General features: G+C 40.6%; 1 protein-coding gene across 1 annotated transcript in view; it reads left to right on the plus strand.

Moving 5' to 3' along the window:
• Positions 1–13847, plus strand: part of LOC121293232 (A disintegrin and metalloproteinase with thrombospondin motifs 20-like) — a 440993-nt gene extending 427146 nt beyond the window's left edge. The window contains exons 37-39 of the mRNA XM_041216086.1: positions 2756–2847; positions 7728–7832; positions 13758–13847. Of these exons, the coding sequence (XP_041072020.1) occupies positions 2756–2847; positions 7728–7832; positions 13758–13847 (287 nt within the window). The remainder of the gene's footprint in view (positions 1–2755; positions 2848–7727; positions 7833–13757) is intronic.
• Positions 13848–25369: the final 11522 nt, after the last annotated feature.

Below are 25369 nucleotides of genomic sequence, written 5' to 3' on the forward strand. Positions count from 1 at the left end.
CTTTTATAGCCCTTATGCCAACTTAATGCCCACTCATGACCTTACCAACTACTCTTTGCCCTTACACTTACCATGCCAACCAACTCACTCATTGTCCACCATGGGCAGACCTCAGGAACCATGCTGAAATTAAATAATATAAAGTTCTAGATGGGCCGAATGGCTTAATTTCTGCTCCTATGTCTTATGGTCTATTGAAAAAGCTATTTAAACAAAAGTCTCATTCATAAAAAACATTTACTGCATTTACGTTCCTTCAACTATATAATCCCTTATAAGAGCAAACATTTTGTTCAGGTGCATGATTCCTTATAAAAACAAGCATTGGAATTCATAGTCCCACTTCAAAGAGTCTATAACCACTTGGAGCTGTCAGTCAAACTATGAAATGGCAAGCACCCTCCTGTGATAATGGAAGCTTATGAAATCAGTTATGCAGCATTAATCCAGTAATGATAACCCTCAGGCTTATGTCAACAGGTGGAGTGAAATAGCAAGCAATTATTTTTTTAAACATTCCAGAATTTTTTTTCAAGTTTTATAGGGTTGGAATTTTAAATGTTTTGATACATTGACAGTTGCAGTTGACAGATCATTTTGACACTTTTGACAGTTCCAATAAGACTGACAGTTAATGAGTTTATGTACTTTTTACTCACATTCATGCTTAATTTTAACTGTCCATCTAAAGGGCACATGACCCCCACTAAAGGTTCCTGGGTCCATATCCAAAGGGAAACCCGACCTCTCCAAAGGACTCCATGAAGTTCAGACCTGTTCCTACCAGGTCTAACCTATACATGTTGTGTTTCATACACTTGGCCATCAAAATTGGACATGAGTGGAGGCAGCTGCTGATTTATATAGGTGGCTGTCTCAGTGAAATGCATGTGTGCATTTCCTGACCTGAGCCTATTCACTCCCCCACTGAAATGGTAGGTGCTGTGTTCGAGGCGTGGAACTTCTAATTTTTGGCCTTTTCCACTATTTTTGCAATGATAGAGTCTCTCCACAATCGCAAAAGTCCTGGCCTACTAGCACCTTTTACAACCTTAGGATATTCTAAGTTGCTTTACATCCAGTTAAGTACTTTCAGAAGTGTAGTCACTGTTATAGGAAAGTGCAGCAGCTGTTTTGAGTACACAAATGTTCCACAAACAGTAATAAGATAATGAGCTGGTAATCAGTTTTAGTGATTTTAAAAATATATTTATTTCTTTACCTTGCTTCATCTCTCTCTCTAATTTCAAAGTCCTCCCAAAGAGCCATCTCTGACCACACCTTCCATCGTTTCCCTTTTTCTGTCTCACTGCTCTTAATTTTGAAAATCTCTGTCAGATATCCTTTTTACCTCCTTTTGATGCAGTTGTACCTTTTTAATTCCTTCATAATGAGAAACATTTAAATGGGAGCAGAGGATATATTTTCAAAAATTTAAAAGCTACTTGACATAATATCCTGGGGATTAATTTATTTCAAAAGCACAATTCCTAGCTGAATTAAGCCTGAACTCTCAGCAGTGCCAAAAACATAGGCAATTTCTGTTGGCCATTCTTCCTACCTTTCTTTTGTTGCAGCTGTAGGACTCAGCTTCCCGTGGCAACCAGCTGTGCTCACTCTGCACTGCAGCTCATACAATTCTAGTCACAGCCGTCCATTTAAGCATTGCTGTACTACAACATCTGCAACGTTGGTCTGCCTGCACAAGCAGTGAAGCAGCCCCTACAAACAATATGTTATTCATTTGTTACACCAGTTTTACAAAAACAATAATGGTTTCAAGATGGCTTTGGATTTACACAGATGAGACATTCTAAGAGTTGCACCATACTGTAATTTTCTACCAGAACAGCTAGTTCCATTAATTAGATGAAATGTATGTCATCAGGTTGTTTTGAAATAAATAAAGTAAAAGGCTGAATTTATATTTTCCTTCAAAATATCAGTTTAACTTTACTGGGGGATACAAGTTTACTGTTTTTCTGTAATTTCAGACCTGACGATGTCATAGTCCTCAATTTTATTCTTGATGGCCATTTTATCATTAACAAAAGAGTGAAAGGAAAGTTTATGAGAACTCCTTACATGCTGAGATTGTTAGGATGTGGAATACTTACCAGAAAAAGTGGTGGAAGCAGAATTCATAATACCTTGGAAGAGGGAAGGGGATAAATATTTGAAAAAGAAAAATTGAAGGATATTAGGGAAAGGGCAGGGAAAGGGCTAAATGAATAGCTGCTTCCGAGAGCCAACACAAATGCAAGGGCTGAGTGACCTTGTTCTCTCAGATTGTGTGATAGTGTAAGGGTAAGGGCAAATTCACACTTTGAAAGGAAACGGGTGCATTACCAAAAGTTAGAGGGTATCACTTTTTTTAAAAAAGAACGAAATATAGATATAGGGCTCAGGCCTATAATGCAAGGCATGACCACATTTGAATGGAGTAAAGAGGACAAATGAAGTAGTGATTTGGTGACACAAAATTTAGGTTTTTAAAAGCATGTAGAATGAAAGGTCTGACATGGGTTATGAGGTCTAGGGAATGGCTGAGTTAGAGGAGGTGACAATGTGATTTATTTTGATTTCAATGTAGTGAGAGAAGAGGACATAGCATGAAAAATAAATCTAACTCTCTTTCTTATATCACGGGCAGGCAACATACCTTCACGTCTATAAAATCACTATTACCCTTAAAGCAGAAATAGAAAACAATGCGCCTATTGTGGATATGTTTCTAATTCCTCAATTTTTCCAGTTACAGACTTGCATTTTGCTCAGACAGTTCATGGAAGGGCAGTGCCATTTGCGACAGCAGGAGATTGTTACAGTGCTGCCAAATGTCCCCAGGTAGGGATAATCTATTTGAATGGAATTTATATGCCATCTACTTTTCCACTTTAAAAGTGTTCAATTGTAGGATTAAATATACATTAAAAGTTTTTTTAAAAAAAAGAGAAATGTAGTCATAAATTTGCACGGTATCATCTGTTTTTATTCATTATTTCCTCACAAACATCAAGAACTAGTTACAAGTTTTTTGGTTAAGGAGGAGAGCAGTGGCCAATATTCAGGTGTGACCTACCTTCAGCAAGTGCACCTATTTTCAATTGATGATGGAATAAAACTAATTCAGCCCCGATTCCCCTGGTTGAAACTGATTGTATTGGTTCATTTTAGTTATCAGATGGTGTGAAAGCTGAAGTTTGCAAGAAAATATGTCCTTCTGATTCATTCTATTTTTGCGCAGTTATATCCATACCATTCCATACAGAAATAGATCTTGCAAACATTTCTTTTGGAACATAAAAGTAACTTCAGCACTCAGAAAACACTGCCGTAACATTTTGGCGCTATTCACTCTTCACTGACAGCATGTAAATGCTAAATATAACCTAATTATTGTATGTGGAAACACAAGAATCCACTTCCAGATTTTACAGTTTACACAACATGTAGAGACTGTTCTCAGCACAACTAATGCACAAAGATGCCACAGGCCACAAACCCTGATGATCCCCTGGATACACAAATAGCAATACTGTTTACTTGATGGAACAGATAACAAAGGGAGGGTTAACAGGGTTGTTCTTTACCTTTGTGAAGAGAATGGTAAGACACCCATTGGGGCCTCTAATGAATGGCAGGGTTTTTGAGATTGCCAGTTTACTGCCTACAGGGCAGTAAAACTCCTAATGGAGTTTTCAGGCTGATGTCAGGTCACCAAGTAAAAAACACCCTCCAGCAGGAAGTGTCATTTTCGTCAATTAAATGAAGCTTCCAGAAACAATACAATGGCCAGGTTGCCAAATGACCACATTGTGATGGTAGACGTGCAGTTACACAGAAAAAACAAAGATATAATTCATTTTAGAAGTTTATTTGCCATAACTCTCTCTTTTGACTCTAACTGCTGACTGGTACTAATGGATTAAGTGACTTCAGCTCAGTCTGATGTTACGGGAAAGTATAATGTGTAGCATTTAGCGTTAATGTGTATAAAACAGCTGATTACAAATTCAACGACTGACTTATAAAGCACCTTCAACGTAAGAACCATCACAAGGTACCTCACAGAAGCATTACAAGACACATCATTCACTTGTCTTCTCATTTTGTAAACTTTGGTGTTTTGTTTTAAACGTGAAAGTAAGGTCACTTTGGTTCTGAATGGGATAAATAAACCACCGTTGGTAATACTGTTAGATTTGACCCTGAGAATCTCAGCTGGAAACTCCTGAGAAACTCGGTGATTGAGAGTTTTCCCAGGCAATCATAAATACCCTCACTTCACATTTAGGTGCTTCTGAGAACCCTTTAATCTCTCAACTGAAAGCGGGGTTTGTTGAGGTACCAGTTATGTGAACATTTCTCATCACACCTTGTCACAGAAAATCATGGGTAAAATTTTGCGCTCGGCGGGCGGGTGTGTTCCCGACCCAACTGAGCGTAAAATTGTGCCCGATAATGTCGGACGAGCGTCCTGACATCATCACGCACTGGTGTGATACTTTGGTGGCGGGCACACGCCAGAGTTGGCAGCATGCCTGCCGACAATCATAAGGCCTATTAAGGCCATTAAAAAGTTAATTAAAATAAATTTTTCATTGTCCATCCAACCTAACGGTTGGGGGGCGCAGGCCAAAACGCCAAGCGGCCTTTGCATTTTTTTGGAAGCCTCGTCCACGGGCAGAACGAGGTTTCCAAAATCAAATAGAAAAAAATAACAGCTTTAATTTTTTATTAATAACATATCCCTGCTCATGTAACAGAGTCACAAGAGGGGACATTTTTCATTACATTTTTATTTTAAACATTTTTTTTCATATATCTTCATCTCCCTGAGGCAGCTCTGTGCCTCGGGGAGATTATGTAGCGCACACTCCCGCGCATGCATAAAGGTCACACTTGCTCGGCTCGCACTCCTCCCTCTGCCCAACAGGCAGCACTGAGCACTGCCACTCGCGTTTCACACTAGGCAGGCCTTAATTGGCCCGCCAATGTGAAATTGCCTTCCAGGCCCGATCGCTAAGGGCAATCTTAAGTGCCTAGTGCCTAGTTTACATAAATAGCCCAGTGACAAAACGTATTCCAAAACATGAAGGTCAACTAACATCTGTAAGGAGCAGAAAATTCTCAATGAAAAAATATATACAAATGTGCTGTAATTGTAGATAACCTCTATGGTTTATTTGGTATACCAGTTTTTCAGATGCTACTTTTTGGGAGTTTGATTTATCTAAGAGCGATTGACATAGTCAGCAGCCCAATGTCAATACAAGGCCATGATTGGCAACTTACGTTTTGTAACTTTCTACTCTGATCGTAGGAAAAAAAAGAATATTTTCAAAACTACATGTGAACGATGAGGAAATTGTCACCCCAATAATAAAATGAACATAAGGACTGTGCAATTAGTCCATTGTTCTATGTGACATTGAAGTAGCAACTCACCTTTCCCAATCATCTGGGTTATCACTTTAGGAAATAAAACTCTTAACAGTCCAGCTCACCGAATTGAATGGATTGACTATGCTACCACATCTGGGCATTAGAAACAAGAGCCTGACAATTTGTAGGTCCATTTTACTGTTTTTCCAGTTTGGACAAGAATAATGGAAGAAAGGAACAAATGAGCTTGCTTTTGTGTTCTATCTGACTTAATTACGGTAGATCTGTGATCGGTGGATGAGAGGATGATTTATTTTGTGTACATTACAAATTTCTTCCTCATTGATTTAGGTTTTTATTTTGTGCATATCGTAACCCCACCCCATCCCCTCCCCATGTAGAACTTTCTGATCTGTCACGTGTGTTGTTAAGACCCCTGTCTCACCAGCAGGTCCATTGTTAAACTTGCTTTTTTTTGTGGTGGTTAATTGCTGGGAGGTACATTCACATAATCCAAAGCACGCTCAGTGTCCACAAGTGAAGGGCATTTTTTATGCCTGCTCACCCCTACATAAAGGTTTACCCCATTGTGAGACAAACTCTTTTAAACTCTGCTTACCTGCAGATAGTGGTTTCCATCATGATCAACAATATGCTGACTGAGCACCAGATAAGTGGAACTCTTCTTAGATAAATACAGGCTGTCCGATCCCATGTTTTAAAAATAGAAACTGAGAGGGAACCAATGGGCCAGTTGTAAGACTGATTCAAACATGTAGATCAAACATAGTATTAACATCAGTAGTAAAGCTTTGTTATGAGTCACTGGGGTTTGAACTGAACCAAAATAAAGACATATGAATCTCTGTCTAATTCTAATCATTCAGTTTTAGATGTTGTGGTCTTTCTTTTAAAAACAATGGACGTAGATCACAATTCTTGTCCACAAAATGAGAGGTGTAGCAATTTCTGTTCCTCTTCTGCATGCTCAGTACCAGTTTCCAATTTTTCATCTTTATGTTCAGCCACAGTGGTAGGTGTTGGTTGGAGAGGAGGCTTCGAAAAGTAGACATTGAGTTAATTCGATCGCAACTATCATATTCTAGGTGTTTGACCAAGAATATGTCCTTAGGCTGTGCTAGTTTAGTGATTCCTGTTGATCTAGTGATAGGAGTGGGGTCTGCCAATTGTTGTCTGGTGGTTCAAGGAAAAGTTCTTCCTGAATCTGATTTTCTGATATTCAAGCTTTAGTCTATTAGTAGAAATCTGAAACCCACATTAAATGAATGCTCCTTCCTACTGTGCTCAGGTTGCCTTTAAAAATGAACTGGATCCAGTTTAGACCTACTTTGGTTTGTGTGAATAAACCTATACTAGGCACTTTGCAGTCCTCCTGTAAAGGCAAACTAAGTTTAAGGAAGATCCAAACTAGTTCTTTGTGCTTTGGAAATTACACAACTAAATGCCAGCTTGACATGGAAAGTAATGTTTGTAATGTCCAGTTGCAATCCAGTGTCACTGAATAAATGAATATTTGCATATGGACAACAGAACCAGAGAAGTGTTCTAAAGGTAGAATTTCCAGGACAATACCGATTTCTATTCATATATTTCTCTTTTGTCTTTTCTACCCTCTCTCCCATCCCCGCCAGAATGTATAACAGCCTTTAAGAGGGAACTAATAAACATTTACAAAAGAGACATTGAAATGGGAAATGGGTCATACAGTCCTTCCAGAAAGGTAGTGCAGATGCAATCTGACAAATTCCTTTCTACTGTGAATCATTAAATTTTGGAAAAAATGTGCAGGGAGGTAGATTCAGCAAGGTTGCAAAGTCTCAAATAGAAAAATCAACTGATTCAGAATTATCTTGAAATTGAGAATTCAACAACGAAGCACCAATAAAGATTAAATTTACTTCTACAATGGTGGGTGAATGAACTTCTACCGTATGTCTCCTTACCTTATGATGAGCTTCTTTCAGGAAACCATTCCAGTCCCAATATTCCAAAATAGGAGAAAAATGCAAACTACAGGCATGGATCAGAAGTTTGCTGTGAATTAATTCCTCTGAATGGCTCTCAACAAAAGGTGCTGATTTAGAAATGGATTTCTAGAAAAGAAATTATATAGAAGAGTCATATTTCTAAAGAACTAGTATTATTTGGAACACTGTATTCTGACTAAACTGCCTTTGAGGAATACTAAATTTGTTAGGTGATTTTTAAACAAAGTTGTTGCAAGAGCTTTATTGTTAGGTTCATTTAGCAGCTGTTTTATTTAAAGGCTCATTACACTGAAACCTTATTTTATTGATGTTTAACAAATTGCTTTTCAGGGACAATTTAGCATTAACTTAAGTGGTACTGGGCTGAAGGTATCAGAAGCATCGAAATGGATTGCACAGGGAAACTACGCTACAGTCAATGTACACAGGTCGCAGGTATGTGAGTTTGGGGCCAGAAATAGCCACACATGCTGTATTTTGTTGAAACTACAGTCAAAATGTTGTTTTCCTTCAGTAATAGCTAAAATAATAGCTGTTTTATATTGTGATGTTATTGAAAGAGGAATCAGAGAGCAGTGAGGAGCAGGAAACCCTGACTGATTTTCACCTCCTTATTTGGAGAGTGCTGAGGCCAGTGTAGAGGCTGTAAAAGTCTGGTTTCTATTAATCACAGGAGATTGAACTGAGAGTCTTCATGATCAATGGGGTTCAGCTACTTTACGGCTGAATTCATAACCACTGGTGTGTTTTGTACGTAAAGTTAGTGAGGGCTAAACTAGATAGCTCCCAAACATAAGTACTTAACTCTTGCCTGTTAGATGTAATGCAGTTAACACAGTATTGCCATGCTATCTGCTAATTTACATGATTTCTGTGTGCAGGCAACCCTAACCTCTGGGTTGATTGGCTACATACACCAGCTTACTTAGACTTAGGACTTCCCACATCAAGGAGCACATGAGGCAGACAAAGTGTATGTTTATGTCTGTTTCCATAGCTAGTTTTTCCTGAAACAGGTCACCAGCTGTCACCAGAGGTGGTAGCTTGAGGACTGCCACTCCACATCAAGCATGACTAAGGGAGATTGTCCTGCTCCTACCACCTGCAATAGGTGTATTGGAAGGATTACAGGTTGACCTGGAGTGGGACTTGAACCGGAACTTCTGTCCCAGAGGTAAGGACGCCACCACTGTGCCACAAGCCCTCCTCCATAGACCGGCAGGAGGCTCAAACTCATTACTTGCTAACACTACTTGAAGCTAGTCAGCACTAGCTCCCCTAAAGGGGAGACGTGTTGTGGCTCGAGCAGGTGCTCCGAGTTCTGTGTGAGTTAACTCTAACCTGGGAAAGATGGAAAAATGGTTGGATATGGAAAGGCGCGGGCACTCAGATTTTCCAGTGCTCCACTGAACGTCGTGGTGGAGGAGGTGGAAGCAAGGAGAGAAATCCTGTATCTGCAGGAGGCCCCCCAAGCAGGAGGTGAAAAGGCAGAGGGAGCAGATAGTGGTGGAGGTCATTGCCAGGAGTCAAGCCACAAGGACATGGATGCCACGCTACAAGAAGTTTAGTGAGCTCACAAGAATTGTCAAGGTCAGTGAATTCATCCTTGGAAGACATATCCCACCAACTCCACTGCTCAATCCTCCACACCCCCATCACTCACCTACCGACAATCTCTATCAGGGCTCATACTTAACATATATATGCTTCATCTCATCCTTATAACACTTAACATGGTTGCAAACTTCATACCATCATCTCCAAGTTTGCATACTCTGCCAACTATTTAACCAGAACAGCCACATCACCCAAACATATTTCACCACACTCACTGACACACTTTCCTTTGACTTGCAGAAGGTGGCATATAACCAAAGGCAAGAGGAAGGAGCTGTGCCTGCTTGCCCTAACCCCCATAGAGGAAATGAAGTTGGCCATTCTTGGAAGTGCCATTGCCAAGGTCTGGCCAGCAGTGGAGCTAATACCATTGAAGGTGATAGTACTCTCATTTCTAATCCTCCTCCTCACATTTCACAATCTCTTCTGATTTATAAGCTGTAGTTGGTGTAAGCATGTATCTTTTATTTTCTCCCCCTTCTTTAATCATAATCTTACCCTTGTGCTTTTATTTTTTTCAGATACCCATGAAGTACAACCTGACCAGGAAGGTCACAAGACAGTGTTGATAAAGACACATCATCACTTGGTTATTAATGGGAACCAAGCTGGTTGGTGAAACAGAAACCAAAACACAGACTGTTTCTTGATTGATAGAGTTTATGGACTTGTTCAGTCTCACAGCTCTCTTTCCACTGCACCCAGTGTCCCAGCTGTGCCCTATTTATATGTGCTCAATTTATACCCATCACCTTATTTCTCTTAACCTTAACAATATAATTTGACAAGATATTAACATTGATTTCACACTCACAACCACCAGCTCAGATATTTGCAGGATGCGTATCTTAGAGGAGAGATTAGAGGCGGGATCTACACGTGCTGAGACATCTGGCATAGGGTGGTGCAGCCAGAGGAAAGGGCAAGATTACTGCAGGTGTCAGCTCAGTAAGAATCGTCGCACATGAATTCTGCTGCAGAGGTGTCAGATGAGGACCGTACTATGACAGGCGACTGTAGGCGACTGATGGGTGCACGCAATAAAAAATTGCTTGGGAAATGGAGAAGCCTGTGCTCAATTTTAAGGAGCATGAAGGAGTCTGGCACCAATTTTGTCACATGACTTTGCACACAGTTTGGAGCCCATCCTTTCCAGCAAGGCAGTGGTCCAGTTAGCTCAGTTGGCAAAAAGTGTGGAGATGAATAATGCCAATCGCTTGGGGTCAATCCCTGTACTTGCTAAGGTTCTTCTTCAGGTCTACCTCCTCCTACTATGGGGCATTGCCCCATAGTAATAAAATGGTATAAGCCATGATCATCAACCCCTGATGGGATGCAGCAAAAGGACAAAAACAGTGAGACACCCTGTACTGGTCATCCACTGCAACTGCCAAGCCACACGGTCCATCCTCCTTTTCTCTGGGATCATGCAAAAGCTGTTGAGAGGGTGGGGGCTGCAGCAAGCACCTTTCATCCACTACAATCAAATTCCTTAGTGAAGGTTTAGCTGCAAAACGGATGACCTTTGAAAGAACTTACAACTTGGGCGTTCTCAAACAATGAGGATTCTACCGTTACTACAGCCATTCCATCAACAAACTTGTGGACCCAACCACGATGCGGTGTCTAATGGCTGATGTCTCAGCTTCCATTGCAGCACAGGCAGTTTCCACCAAAACTCAATGCTGCAGTGGAACCTCAGACTCCTCTCATGCAGGCCCAGTTTGCTGTCGTCTTGGCTGCGAATTCCAGTGCCCATAAGAGTGCCAGGGCAGTCGAGTAATCTGAACTCTTAACGGATTGCTAGGATTGGCGACGCACCTCCATCACCCCTGGAGAGTGGCAGTGGCCCCCATGGAGCACAAACCTGCTTTCCTCTCTCAGGATGACAGAATTTGTCATCCTATCACTGCCATTCTGCCAGTGCCCTTGTTGCTGATCATCAGCCAGCCAGCCCATACAGGTGGCAGGTGCCCATACAGAGATAGTGCAGTCTGAAGCCTGCCTCCTAGGCCCAGAGATGCTCAAGCTCACCCTCCAAGGCCTTCTACAATCTCCCACACTGCAAGCCTTTCATCAGCCACACTGTAGTCACTGCAGTAGCACTGCATAAGAGCACAGAGAAGAATGCAAAGGCTGATTAGTGTATGTTTTCATGCAAACGACTTGCGTTATTAATTTGGTTCAGAACGTTCATTTTGGTTACCTTTTACTATTGTATTGTAGCCAAATGGATACTGTGATAGTCAGTGATAGACAGAAGGTAAGGTGTGGAACAATTGGTGAATGGGTAATTGAGGTTAAGGTTACTGGCATCGTACTCAGGTGAGTTCTTCACATATAGCCGGGGCAGACAGGGGTTGCTCCCTCCCTTCCTCTTCTGCCTCCTCATCTTCCACATCTTCATGCTCCTGCTCCTCAGCTTCTTGCCTGATAGATGATGCCAGGGCCATCCGTTCATGATGGCATGAGTGTGCAAAATGCAGCAGAACACAGGTTTTGAGACTTGCTCAGCCTAGTACCGCAGGGCACCTGCAGAGCAGTCCAGATAGCAGCATCATGCCAACATGTAGCAACAGCATTCTTGTATACATGATGCTTATGTGTGCATGGGTTATAAACTAGAGCCACGAGCTATGTCATCAGTGGAAATCCCATGTTGCCCAGGACCATCTTTTGATTTAGCTGAAAGACAGCTGGCTGTTATAGAATTAAGGCATCATGATAGCAACAGAATACTGGGCATTGACTTGCAAGGATGAGCAGTCTATGGTCACACACCAGTTGGACATTGAGGGAGTGGAAACCCTTTCAGTTCCAGTACAGGGCAGAGTTGGCATATGGCACCTGCAAAGCAGTGTGCATGCAGGAACTGGCACCCTTCACCTGAGGAACCCAAGCAAACTCTTCTAATCCCTCCACCTACTTGTCTCCGGACAGGACAGGATAAAATGAAGTTACCTCTCTTTGGATAGGGAGACTCAGTGACCTCTCTTAAGAGGTTTTGAAACTTGAAACAACTATGGAAAGCACCAAAAATATGGAGAGTTGCAGCAACAGCCAAAAGAAAACCAACCAACAAATAACCTGTAAGTAGTTGGTGACCTATTTAAATAGTGCCTGTGGTGGGTGAGTCCTTCCTACTCGTTTGTTCAGCTGTTGTGAGTTTAGGAGGACATTGGTTGGACCATTGAGCAGTAAAATTGCAGCAACTGGTAACAAATTAGTGTTGAACAATGATTGACAATGATTTACCTGCTCTGCTTATTGCCAGCGGTGGTTCAATTTGCACACGCTAACATATGCATCAAGGTAGCGTCTGCTGCATTTCATATCAGAATTGTGCATGTGTGCTGTGAATGCCATTTTGGAACTCTAAGGTCACTTGTAGCATTCAAAAAGCAGGTTCTGACAGACCAATAAATCTGACAATACTAGGAATAATTTATTGCAGAGGGGCTTGGCGAGTTGCTATAGGGAATCTTGTAGATGATACCCACTGTCCCATTGGTGGTGGAAGGAGTAAATGATTGAAGTGATGGATGGAGTGACAGTCAAGCAGTTGCTTTGTCCTGGATGAATTATGCTAAATTCACCTGCAATAAAATTTTATAATTAGACCAGTTCCTATTTATTTAAATTTGTGCAGCGTGATCAGACCCTAAGCCACATGGGGAACTGCAGCATCACTAGTTATGACTATTATACGAATTGCACTGAAGCTACATTCTGCCATCTGTCTGAATCCGTTCTGCCTTCCCGGAGTAACTGTTACTTCATCTATTCAATGTAACTACAAATCAATTGGAGACCGTTTCCTTATGCACATAAAGTGCTGTTGTCATTATAAAAAAAAGTTTATCATGCCATTTCTTGTGTATGCCAAACCCAACAATATAACTTCACCGCTTGGTGAAAATATATTACGTGGTTGCATGCATTGTGCATGACCTTATCACTGCAGGAATGGTACGTGGCTATTCTGTTTGTGGGTCGAAGCCCCACTTCAGGGACTTGAGTATGGTTTTGAGAGGGGGCACTGCACTTTCACAGGTGCTGTTTTTCGATGAGACGTTAAACTGAGGCCCATCTATCTGATTAGGTGGATGTGAAAAATACCATGGCAATATTTGAAGAAGAGCAGTGGAGTTAACCCCAGTGCCCTGGCCCATGTTTATCCTTGACAAAAACAGTTTATCTGGTCATTAACGCATTGCTGTTTTGGGAGCTTCCTATATGCATATTGGCTGCTGCATTTTCTACATTACAGCAGTGACTGCACTTCAAAAAGTACATCATTGGCAGTTAAATACTTTGAGACATCCAGTGGTCATGAAAAGCGCTATATAAATGCAAGTTTTTTTTTGATAATTCAGGCTGCTACTCCAGGGCAACACTGGGAGAGAATGCTGCTCTGTCAGAGGTGCCATCTTTCAGAGGAGCTGTTAAACCAAGGCTCCATCTGCTGTCTCAGGTAGATATAAAAGATCCAATAGAACTATTTGAAAAGGAGCAGATCTCTCCAGTGTTCTAGTATGCTTATCCCTCAACCAACCCCTTAAATCAGATTAACTGATCTGCAGTTTGTGGGAGTTTGCTGTGTACAAACTGGTAGTCACGTTTCCTGCATTATAACAGTGAGACCACTTCAAAAGTACTTCATTTGCTGTAAAGTGCTTTGGGACATCCTGAGGTTGTGAAAGGTGCTACATAAATGCACGTCTTTTTTTTTTCTATTTAAAGGATGGCACAAAGGTATATGGAAGATGTGGAGGCTACTGTGGAAAATGTGTTCCCCAAACGAGCACTGGTCTTCTAATGCAAGTACAGTAAAGACTCTGGCATGACATGAAGTATGCAGCAGTTCAAGGAGTGATGAAATTACCTTGTGGAATGGGACCTGACTAGAGGCAGTTTATAACAATGGCGATAATGACTAGTCTAAATTACAGCAATCTCTGGGAATTAATGTTTATTCTCTTATCAATGGCAGCTCAATTGTTCTATAACTTCATTAGCTTGCAGTTTCCATTTCATGATAATGCCCAGGACAGACAGGTTAAACATCAAAGATGTTTATAGAGATTATTTATATACCCCAGTGTACATTTTGCATGATAGGTAGAGAAAAGTGCTAAAACATAGTTTCATTTATACCAAATCGAGAGTCAAAACTCAACCCATGTTTAAAATGTTGCTGTGATTGTCTGGGCGGATTCACTTTTCCAATTCCTTTCACTGACCCTGAACATCATACCTTCCCTGATGATTCTGAAACCATTGCAGAAATAGAAATGACAAAATATCAAATCAGTGACAATGTCATATCACCATTCAGAAAATATCTTTTTGAAGGCGAGAAACTAAGGCAATGGTAGTGTTGAGGTTTCTACTGAATTTCCAGAGCTCTGATAAACATTATTTATTGTAATGTTCAAACAGAAAGCTATGAATAAGTATTTCTTACTGAAATTAAAAATGTACTGTACGGTTTAACAGATGGTAACATGCTGCCTGACATGGATACATTACTGGTGCTTATGTTAAAAGTAATGCACGAACCCAGTCACTACCACTTCTGCCTTAACCAGTTCCAGTTTAAAAAAACACGGTAAATGTCAACGTTGTAAAGCAGAGCACCTGAACACTTGCTTATTGCAGAAAAATTGGCTGTATATGAACATGAGTTTTATTGCTCCAGAAGTTGGCAATTCTAAACTGGGCACACAGAATCAGTGATGGACCATGCTGCACCATCCCCACATGCACCATGTAACTGCCATGTTATTCTGTTTCTTGTTGTGTTAAGTAAGGGAGCCGAGTTCATTTTATTTTGCCAGTTCTGTTGTGAACAATTCTGATTTTTACCAAAATTACATCAATCCCACTGTGGATGGAAGAAGACAGAAAATGCTGTATTACAAACCATTTATGGCACAGAAACAGGCCATTCAGCCAAACAAATCTAGCCATGCTGGTATTATGCTCTGTGCGAGCCCTCTTCCACCACTCATCATAAATGTGTGTGGCAAGGGATTTTTTTTTTTGTTCCCTTTGTGGGTGAAATGAGATTCACTTATTTTCTTATTCAGTGACAGTAATGAGCGCTTTAGCTGGAGGGAGGGTGTAATGGAACCAGAATGCTAATTTCTTCTGGCAATTTTACATGAAAAATGGCTATATAACTGCACTGACACACCTATAGTTTAAACTTCAATCTGCTCTTTTATAGCTCAGATAGCCAAATGCTAAGTAGTTTTTGGACTATTGGCTCCGAGAGTGGAGTAGATACTGACTGTCAGAATACATTTTCTTTATGATTATTAATAACTATTTTGCAGAGAAGAACTTCAACTTTCACTTCTTTTTACTTTTTATCACAACTCAGGTGTCAGAGACGTATATACTAACCTTAGTAACACTGGCGTTAAAATATACAAAAATTAACATTGAACACATTTTCAACTTTAAGAGATTACTGAACCCTTGGCATAATTTGAAATTGTCTGTTTAGAAGTTCAAACAACATTATTTTATTGAAAGGTACAAGGCTGGACATCACCCCTGTTCTTCTGTTACAAACAAAATAACTGATGTTGCACTACTGGGCATGGTCCATGGTTTGCATAACACCAAAGCATTTAGAAATTCTTATTGCCAAAATAGTATTTAACTCCTCCAGTTAAATAGAATAGTTGTAGGGAGAATGCCAAGCAATCAGAGTCTGTAGTGAACACTGGCCTGAGTGAAAAAGCTACCTCTCTTAGCAAAAGATGTATATAAAAAGAGATATATTTTATTATGTTGTAAAATATTTATGCACTGTCCTATTTATTACCTGATATTTTTGTACAAATGCATTTAACTACTAAATTTGCGTTGGGTATCAAAAGCTGCCCTGTCAATCACCATTGCTTATTCTATAAGTTATTAGGAATTTGTATGTGAGGTTTAAAGGGGAGGGATGTGGCATCATCACCATTTTGTGGATGACCATTGAACAGAACAGTTGTAAAGAGCATGCCATGGCATCGTACTGAGCTGTCACAATTATAAGTATGAAATGTAGTGATATTTTTCAATATAAATAACAGTGTGCGGCATGTTTACATAAAAGAAAACTTTGCAAATTAATGTTCAAGGGTAGCACTATCCTTTAACAAAACTCATGTGTACTGAACTGTTCAGAATAATAAGTCTATTGTTGCTGCTGCCTACTGATAACTGCAGTTGTATTCACATTGGCATCAAGTATTTGTAAGCCACTTCAGCTGCATGAATCTACTGCAAAATGCCTAAAAAGACTAGTCTAGAGCCTAAAGGCCATAGTCTAGTGCAGGCAAGACTGAAAATGATCAAAGATAGATCAATAAAACATGTCTTCCCAGGTTGCATTGAGAGATTCTATAGTGATTTTTACATGGATTTTATTTAATTTCCTAATCAATAATGAAGTTTGGTACAAAGGCATCATTATCACGGATGATCTTTCAACCTTCTGACCTCGTGGCTCTATACCAGTATAACATTGACATTGGTGCAGTATACCCTGGATTTGGAATATTAAAGTACTTCCAATGCGCTGACATCCATTTTTGTGAGATCAGAGGTACAGTGCAGTTTAAGTTTTCCAATGGTCAGATTCATACCTTTGCCCCATACTAAAACAATAATTAGTTTTCTAAGACTACACTTAACCTTTTATCAGAATAAATGCCCAAACCATGTATTTTTTTTTATGGTTTATCCCTCTTGCTGGGGAATAATGGCCCAAGGTCCATACTTCACCTGTCAGCCAAGCTGGCCAGTGTCAACAGGTTATTTAAGCATGCAGGGTATGAAAGTCAAGTCTAATTCTATCCCCATCTTAAAACACCCAGATGCACATCTTAGCAAAGGTCACTTAATAGTAATCAGGAGCAGGAACCACCTATATCGGAACACTCCTATGACTGCCTCAGCTGCAATCTACATTGTGGGGCTTGGTACCACTGAGTTAATGGGGAGATGCATTGAACTTTAGCCTGCACTTGAAGTCTATTCAATATAAATTCAGTATTGGTTTTGACCCCAAGAGCCATAAAGTTTTCATTTCTTTGACCAAAACAGGACATTCTGTCTTTTTAAGGACTTTGTTTTACTGTTCTAACCTCATACTTTATGGTATCTTGATGATGAACTGATGGCTAATGATGATCTCAGACCTTTGATATGACATAAAGACTAATGAAACAAGGCAATAGGCTAATGATGATCTCAGACCTTTGATATGACATAAAGACTAATGAAACAAGGCAATAATCTATATGAAAAAATCTACATTAAAACAGATTGAGCATGATAGATAACCGTGACAGCCAGCTGTGTTAACAGCTCAGGTTTAAAAAAAGAGAATTTTTACTAAGGGTTTTGTGTTAATTACAATGTTCACCCCATGTTAGGTGCTCATGGCAGGACAGCATAATTGTAATCCTGACAAATTAATAAAACGAGGCTGTTATCCAGATTTAATCTGGAGACACCTTTCTTATGGTGCTTAGATGTGAAACATACTCAGCATCTGTACAATACTTCTGGACATTGCTTAGAAGGCAGATAAAAATTATGCAAGCCTTGCTTGGCAATCCTTAGTTATTTTAATAGATCTAGAACCCTGTTTATTTTAAATGGGTTGATGCTCTTCACTAAAATAGTTGATAGGGGATTGCCATAGAAACATATTAGCTATAGAAAGCATTTGGCCATTATTATACCAACAGTAAGTTGGTAGGTTTTCAAATACAAAATAAATTTAACAGGATTTTTTTATATGTATAAAACTGGATAAGGGACAGAGCAGAATAGCTTAAAATTCTGTTACAGTAATTTAACTAAAAGTTGCATTCTGCCTTTTGGAATATGATTGTAAATTATTTGTAAGTTGAAACTTATACACCCTGAATCCTTATTTTCAAATCCCCATCATTGCCAATGGAGTTCAAGCTTTAACTAAACAGGATATTCAATGGTAACAGTCTGTCCCCCACATCAATAAAATATCTATTTCTAAAGTAGATTAACCTTTTAACCGGACTGATATATGTGAAAGAAAAATCAATTCCTCCAATTATTTAATCCTAATTATGTTTTCAGTACTTTTAAATTTTATATTGTTACAATCTATTTTTTTCATTCTATTGGATGTCTAGTTTATCACAAATTCAGGCATCTGACCTGAAAAGAGCATTCGAGAATAATTTTGCTGCATTTAGAATGATTCTTCAGAATTTTCTAGCTAATTAGATTGACAGCTTTCTAGCATCTGTGCCGATGTTTTGTTTTAATCACATGTAAACCAAATCCAACAAAGTCTATTAGTAACAATTGACTATAAACGCAAGTTGTAAAGAAAGCCACAAACCTGCCTTTAAAAAGGTGCATTTTGGAACCATAATGCAAGTTACCTATCAGGCTTAGCACATGTGCTTGATACAAAAATCTAACAATAAAGACAGATCAGGAAAAAAGGTACAATTTGCACTATGTGCCACTGAAGTAATTGTAAAGCTATGCTGTGTACTACCCTGTTTATTAATATTTTTTACATAAATGTACAACTTATTGACAATTTTATGAGTGTGTGGTTATGACAAGTACTTGAAACTTTGTAGCATGAATATTGACTTAAGCATTTGTTTTCATTAATTCCATATTACTGAACAGACTAAGAGAGGAATTGCAAAGCTTTGAGCTTGCGCTACTGCAGTCTCCAAAGAAATATTGGAGTGCATTTGTAAAAAAAAAAATCTTGTTATGGGAGAACAGCTATTAAATAGGTTTGGTGCTATAACTGCATATCTACTGTAATGCTTCATTGTTTATCTTATGATGTATTGATTCAAGTCACAATTATGACTTTAAAACTGCAAGATCCCCAAAATAAAACTATTGTTTTATTTAGTATATCTTTCTCTCATTATTTTGCTTTTTGATGTTCTCAGTTATCACACAACTACTTTGAATTCAACACTTGATATTATTTTGTTTCTGAGAAAACAAATTGTGTGTTGAATGTAATGTGTTCCTGTGCAATAATGACCAGTTTCGATACCACAGTCAGGATAGGGAAACTTTGGGAAATCACCACATTGCAATTTTTCTGTCACCTTTTAACCTGCACATACATGCTGCTCACTCTTCCTCCAAATCTATGGCCTCTCCATTCATTATAACACTAGCATCCCTTCTAAATTGCCCTTTCTTCAACAACTCCAACAAGAAGCTCGACATCATCCAGGCCAAAGCAGCTCTTCCATCAGCTTCAGCATTCACTCCATCCACCACTGACACACAGTGGCAGCAGTGTGCACCATCTACAAGATGCACTACAGCAACTCACCAAGGTTCCTTTGACAACATCTTCCAAAGCCGTGACATGTACCATCTAGAAAGAGGTGGACAGCAGATGCATCAGAACACCACACCTTCAAGTTCCCCTCCAGGCCGCACACCATCCTGACTTGGAATCATATCACCATTCCTTCACTGTTGCTGGGTGAAAATCCCTTCCTAACAGCACTGTGGGTGTACCCACAACACACAGACGGTTCAAGAAGGCAGCTCACCACCTCCTTCTCAAGGGCAATTTGGGATGGACAATAAATGCTGGCCCAGCCAGCAAAGCCCACATCTCGTGAGCAAATAAAAAAAAAGTTAATAGCCTTCAATTCACTTGCAGAGTAACAGTTAAATCACAGAGTGAATTGTAAGGTTGTAATTTAATCAAAGGGTCCAGAGAATTCCCAAGATACAAGAACATGGCTCTAGATATCATGAGGAGCCTGAGATTAAACCACTCCGTGCCTTCCTTCACTCCCATATGTTTGTTATGATATGCAACTGGCTCCTTTTATTTTTTGATAATTCTAAAATAAATTGTTGGGTTGTTGCACTAGATTTGTATATTTATAATTATTTTTGCAACGTTTGGCACAGGTAAGTTGTCAATTGGATGAAGCTAAGTAGTGAGGAAATTTCATAAAATTTAAGAGCAAACCATCTTGGTCTTTTTTCTTAACATGTTGGTTAGTTAAGGCTAGAGATGTCAATGGCATGTAGTGAAACACTATCCCACTTTAAGCATGCACTCTCAGCATTAAATATTCCCAGTTCAGGTATACCATGGACAATTGCAAAGCCTCAGACAAATGACTTAACCCTTATATCAGAAGAGACCATCTCAAACTAACCTGAACAGTAAAATTTTCATGGCCATTCGAAGGGAATTCCCAAAATAATGTCAATTATGGACAGTTTCATGCAGCCACCAAGGGTTGGGGTGCCAACCTAATCTTGTTGGATCATTATAGTAGAGACAGCCTCAAGCCCCTGATAGATACAGGAACCTACTTTGGATCCAGAACAGCTGGAACTTCTTATTACTGCACAAAAATTAATACAGGAGAGAAATTCAGTAGGGCCTGTTTTAAGCCAAAAGCATCATGATGCACTGTTACCCTCCACCCAGTCCTGTTGATGCAGGCACCAAGCAAACTTCACCCTACCTACTCATCAACATCATTGTAGCATTCAGCCTAACGCAAAACATGCTGCTGAGTGGATATACACTCAACAGAGGGCCGACATGTCTAGTACAATCTATAGATAGCCTGCATTTCTTAAAGGAAGCCTACCCCTCTTAAAGGGGAGGTGCATTCAAGCTATAGCAGCTGGTGAAACAGTCTCAGAAAAGCTTTCGTGAAAGGAAGAAAAATGTTATTGAAGCAACAGGCCTGAGAGAATCTCTTAGGCTCTCACATGCAGTCCTGGGAGATCTTTGTGATGGAAGTGGAAAGGAGGAAAGAGGTGATTTCCACAGGGGCCAAGAGGCTTTCAAGCCAGACCCTCCAAAGGGATTTGAGCAGATGGCCACAGAAGTCAATTCTCGGATCTGGACCTGAGGACCTGGCTGCAGTGTGTCAGAAAAAATTCACTGACCTCACAGGTGTGGTCAAGGTCAGTGAATACTTCTTCAAATGAAATCTCCTAACCACTGCATTTCCAATCTTTATGTTGCTTAATGTACCACAATTCCTTCGCTAACCCATCAGGGTCCATAGCTAATATTTAGATGCTCCACATCAGTTTCACACACTTACCAATGCTGCCAGTCACACAGGCACCTCTAGTAGCTTCCACATACCTCCAGCTATGGAAGACATATCACTCAAACATACTGAAACATTGCAGCACACTTCAGTTACCAAGTTTACTTGGTAAAACATCCCCACTTCAGAAACTGCTCCTGGCTGAGGTGAAGGTGGAAGAAGTGCTCTTTGTAGATCATTAGTTGAAGGACCTTCTACTGAGAGCTTTCTTCCTTCCTCTGTGCACAATTTCCTCTCCCTGCTGTCTGTGCTCCACCTCTAAGTCGTGCTTCAGCCCAAAGCAACTATAGCCCCCATTACTGGCACTCAACTGTCAGGCCATCCATCCCCACTGCCTTCCTTTTCAAATTCAGCACCACTCCCTTGTGAACCCATAAACTATTCCCAACTCTTCCAATATCACTCAACAGCACTTTCACTAAATTTGCAGCAGCAAAAGAAAGTCAAAGCGTCTCACCTGAAGCTCCACAGTAATCTCTTTAGGTTGCACTAAGCTGAATGCATGTTCAACTGGGAGTGATTAAGAAAGGGCATAAACTGGATCCACGAGATTCAAAATGGCAGCGTGTGTGCCAAACCAACATTGGATGATGTTTGAAATTATGATTCCTCCACTCTACACCTTCCTGGCGCTTGCACAGCATGCCCACATATGGGCACTCATAGTTGGAGTATGCCACATGGGCTATGCCAGTAACAGTGTGGCCAACATTTTTACATGTTCAGTCCTGGAGATGAATGAACAGTCTGCTAACACATTGAACCAAGCAAAATGAATGCAGTAATTACAGAATAACATGTTTAATAATATGGTCGGAACTATTTTGCATTTCCAAAGTAAAATTTAAGAGTATTTAAAAACCTAGGAAATTGTGAAGGAACTAATTAAACACGGGTAAGAGGAATTTACATAGTACGTATTGTATTGGTGTATATAATATGACTCCTTTACTTTCCATGTGTATTGTTATTTATTTTAAAGTTAGGTAAAGTTTTTCTCGTATGCCTTATCACAAAGATGTCTGCACACCTCTTGGTGTATAGAAATGCCTTGTACAGCCAATGTGCCTTAGTGATGTTAATTCATGGTACAGACTTTGGTCAGCGTCTTATTAAACATTGCATGTGAATTATGAAAAATTTTCCATCTCTTGTTTTGAAAAAAGCCATGAATTTTGTTTCATGGTAGGCATGTTTAAAAGAAAACAATGGGCAGAATTTCCTGCCTGTTGGGTGGGTGGGCCTGACCCAGTCTCTAGCGGGCAGGGAGCTGATCCCCGCCGGAGAAGCAGGCCCCACCGCCATTTTACGTGGGTGGGACAATTAAGGCCCACCCAGTGTGACGTCTGGTGGGAAGAGCTATGCGCTCCCTATGCGGGCAGGAGGGGGGGGATTCCCCAAAATCGAGAGTGCACTCTTTCACACATGCGCACGAAGGAGAGCACATCTCCCTGCGGCTAAGTGCAGCCTCAGGGAGATCGCTGAAAGTTATACAAACATTAAAAAACAGAAAAAAAAATCCTTAACATGTCTCCCTCATGTGACGATGTCACACAAGATGGGATATGTTAATAAATTTCACAAAAACTTTATTAAACTGTTTAAATCCCTACAGGTAGCCTCATCCCGCCAGTGGATGAGGTTTCATGTTTTCTCTATTTGCCGCCCAGGGCTCCTGGCTGACCCACCAACCTTAAGGTTGGACGGGCAGGTCCTTTAATTGGTTAAATGATCCTGTCAGTGGCCTCAATTAGCTAATGACAGGTCGGCGGGCCCACAGCTGATTTTGCTGTGCCCCCGCCTTCCTGAAAATTTAAATGGGGTGGGGTGACATTGGTTCATGAGCATGTGAAGCACAACAAAGACCACCCTTATTTGGTATTGGATACCAAGGAGCTTTATCATATCCCATCAGAGAAAATAAATGAAACAGATTTGTTTCATAATTCATCTGTGATCAAAATACATGTAAATGATTTTGGCAAATGCAGAGCACCAATCTTGTGACTGAAGTTGTGCATTATTTTGTTGCCAGATTTCACTAAATTTCTTAACGCTGACGCATTTGAATCTTAGCTGGAATACCTTATGCTCATTTCAATTCTAGCAGGCCCTTTGCTCCTTTACCACCCAATGGGGCAGACACAGAGTCAGTTAATGTTTCACTTGAAAGGCTGAAAACTCCTCAGTATTGCACAAGTAAGATTATGGGTGGAACTTTGTCACCAGTGAGGAAGTCCAGCTGCTGGGATGTAAAGTGAGTGGCACGCCAAGCGGGAAGGTGATGGAGAGTGAAAGCGAATTTTATCAGGGCCGTCCAATTAACAGCCAGCAGATGTCAAAGCTAGCCACAAACAGGACAGGGGAAAGTCCTGGCAACTGAGAAGCAGGCCCCCTATTTGAAGGCGTGCTGTAAGGCAGCAGGAGCAGGGGAGACTGAAAGGGAAGCCAGACAAGGGTGGTAGTAGTGCAATGGCGACTGCCAGAGGGGATGAAACACATTTTAGCTTGCAGCTAGCACTCACCTCTTAAGGCCCTTCACTCGCCTTACTCTGAATACATAAGATGCACCTTGGAGAGCCCCGTCGATCTTTAGGGGCAGAATTTTGCCATCAGTGAGCAGGGGCCAGAGTCCACTCACCAATGGGCAGAAAATTCTGCCCTATGTCTCTGATGTATTCACCAAGCCTGCCCAGCCTCCAGCTTGACACTCTTGTGCTTTGTTCACTCTTACCCTCCCTGTGCTGGGATATTGCTGCTGCTCCCAAGGATTGCCAACTGTAGCCAACACTGACCTGTCACTGACCTCCCAAAGTGGTGAGTCTCTGAAACTCCCTTCTTCTCTTGGGCCTTGGAAACTTCAACAGTGGTGGGAACATGTTGTCTCCTTCTGTCCTGATGCATTCCCTTGCTATTTTGCCAGCCCCCCACCTACCTCCCAGTCTGACACTCTGGGTGAAGGAAAATTCTGCTCTGTGTGTTCATGTCTCTGGGGTGGGGTTCAAATCTACAACCTATTGACTCAGCAGCAAGAATGAGCTTTTGGCATTGAGTCAGGTTTGACATATGAAACTGTAAATCAGTAACTGAACTGAGTATAATTTGGCTGTTCTGTTAGGCAGTCAATTAGAACAAAGGTCATTATTTCAGTTATTTAACTGTATTAAATAGTATAAAACATAAACCTCAATAATCAAAACCAAATGAATGATCTAGAATCACGAGTATGCATCATATCACCTTCACAGAACTCAAAAGAACTTATGACCCATCAATCAATCAGAACATAACAAACATGTCCCATTTTTGACAGCAATGACTTTCTGAAAATGGGGCAGTCATTTCAACTATCTGTTCTAGCCTTTCTGAAGTCTTCTAACCCAATTTTATCTCTATATAATCAACAAATCCTCCGTTAGTTACTAAGAGTAGGATTTCGAGCCTCTGCCGTGTTGGGGAATGAAGGTGGGTGGGAGCTGGAAAAGACTCGTTAAGACTATTAAAGCCATCGAAGGAGGCGGACTGGGATTTTCCAGTCAACCTCCAGGTCCTAACAGGCAACAGGGCCCAGCTGAGGTGCCTGGAAGTGGCCTTCAGCAGCAGAGCAGGAGGCCAGTGCTCTAGATAGGCCTAGAGGCCTTCCAGCATGGTTGCTGGAGCACAAAACGTAGCCCTGTGTAGTGTCAATCACTAGTCCCCGCACAGTGGTGGCCTGGCTGCAAGATCTGTTTTATATTTATAATTTTAAAAGATTGGAGAGTGGTCTCCTCCAATGTTGAAGCACTTTCTCCCTTTCCCGCCTTCCATTGCGACCTACTGATCCATTCAAGCTGGAAGTCTACTGATTGGCTTTTCAGCTTTGAAAGCCTGGCCACCAATCAAGAGGGTGCCCCCTCCTCCTCCTCCCCTCCCATGAAAAACAGGGTTGGTGGCCATTTCCCCCTCAAGCATAGTCAGGACATGGGAAGAGTCCCGACATCTCTGAAGTGAAATTCCTGTCCTAAATATAATTTTATTGTTGCATATTTGCAAAATCTGTCTTTCAATACCTCTGCTTCTTGCTTCCCTGCCTCACTTCATCTTACTGTTATTCTTCCTCTGACCTTTTCTTCCTTTTAATTGAGGTTTAGGTGATGCATTAGCATAAAGGCATTCATTTTTCATGTATTCTTGTTGTGTTCAAATCAAAACCCATTGCACTGTCTCCAA

This window comes from Carcharodon carcharias, chromosome 21 (assembly GCF_017639515.1).
Source record: "Carcharodon carcharias isolate sCarCar2 chromosome 21, sCarCar2.pri, whole genome shotgun sequence".
In the NCBI taxonomy this organism is placed as follows: domain Eukaryota; kingdom Metazoa; phylum Chordata; class Chondrichthyes; order Lamniformes; family Lamnidae; genus Carcharodon; species Carcharodon carcharias.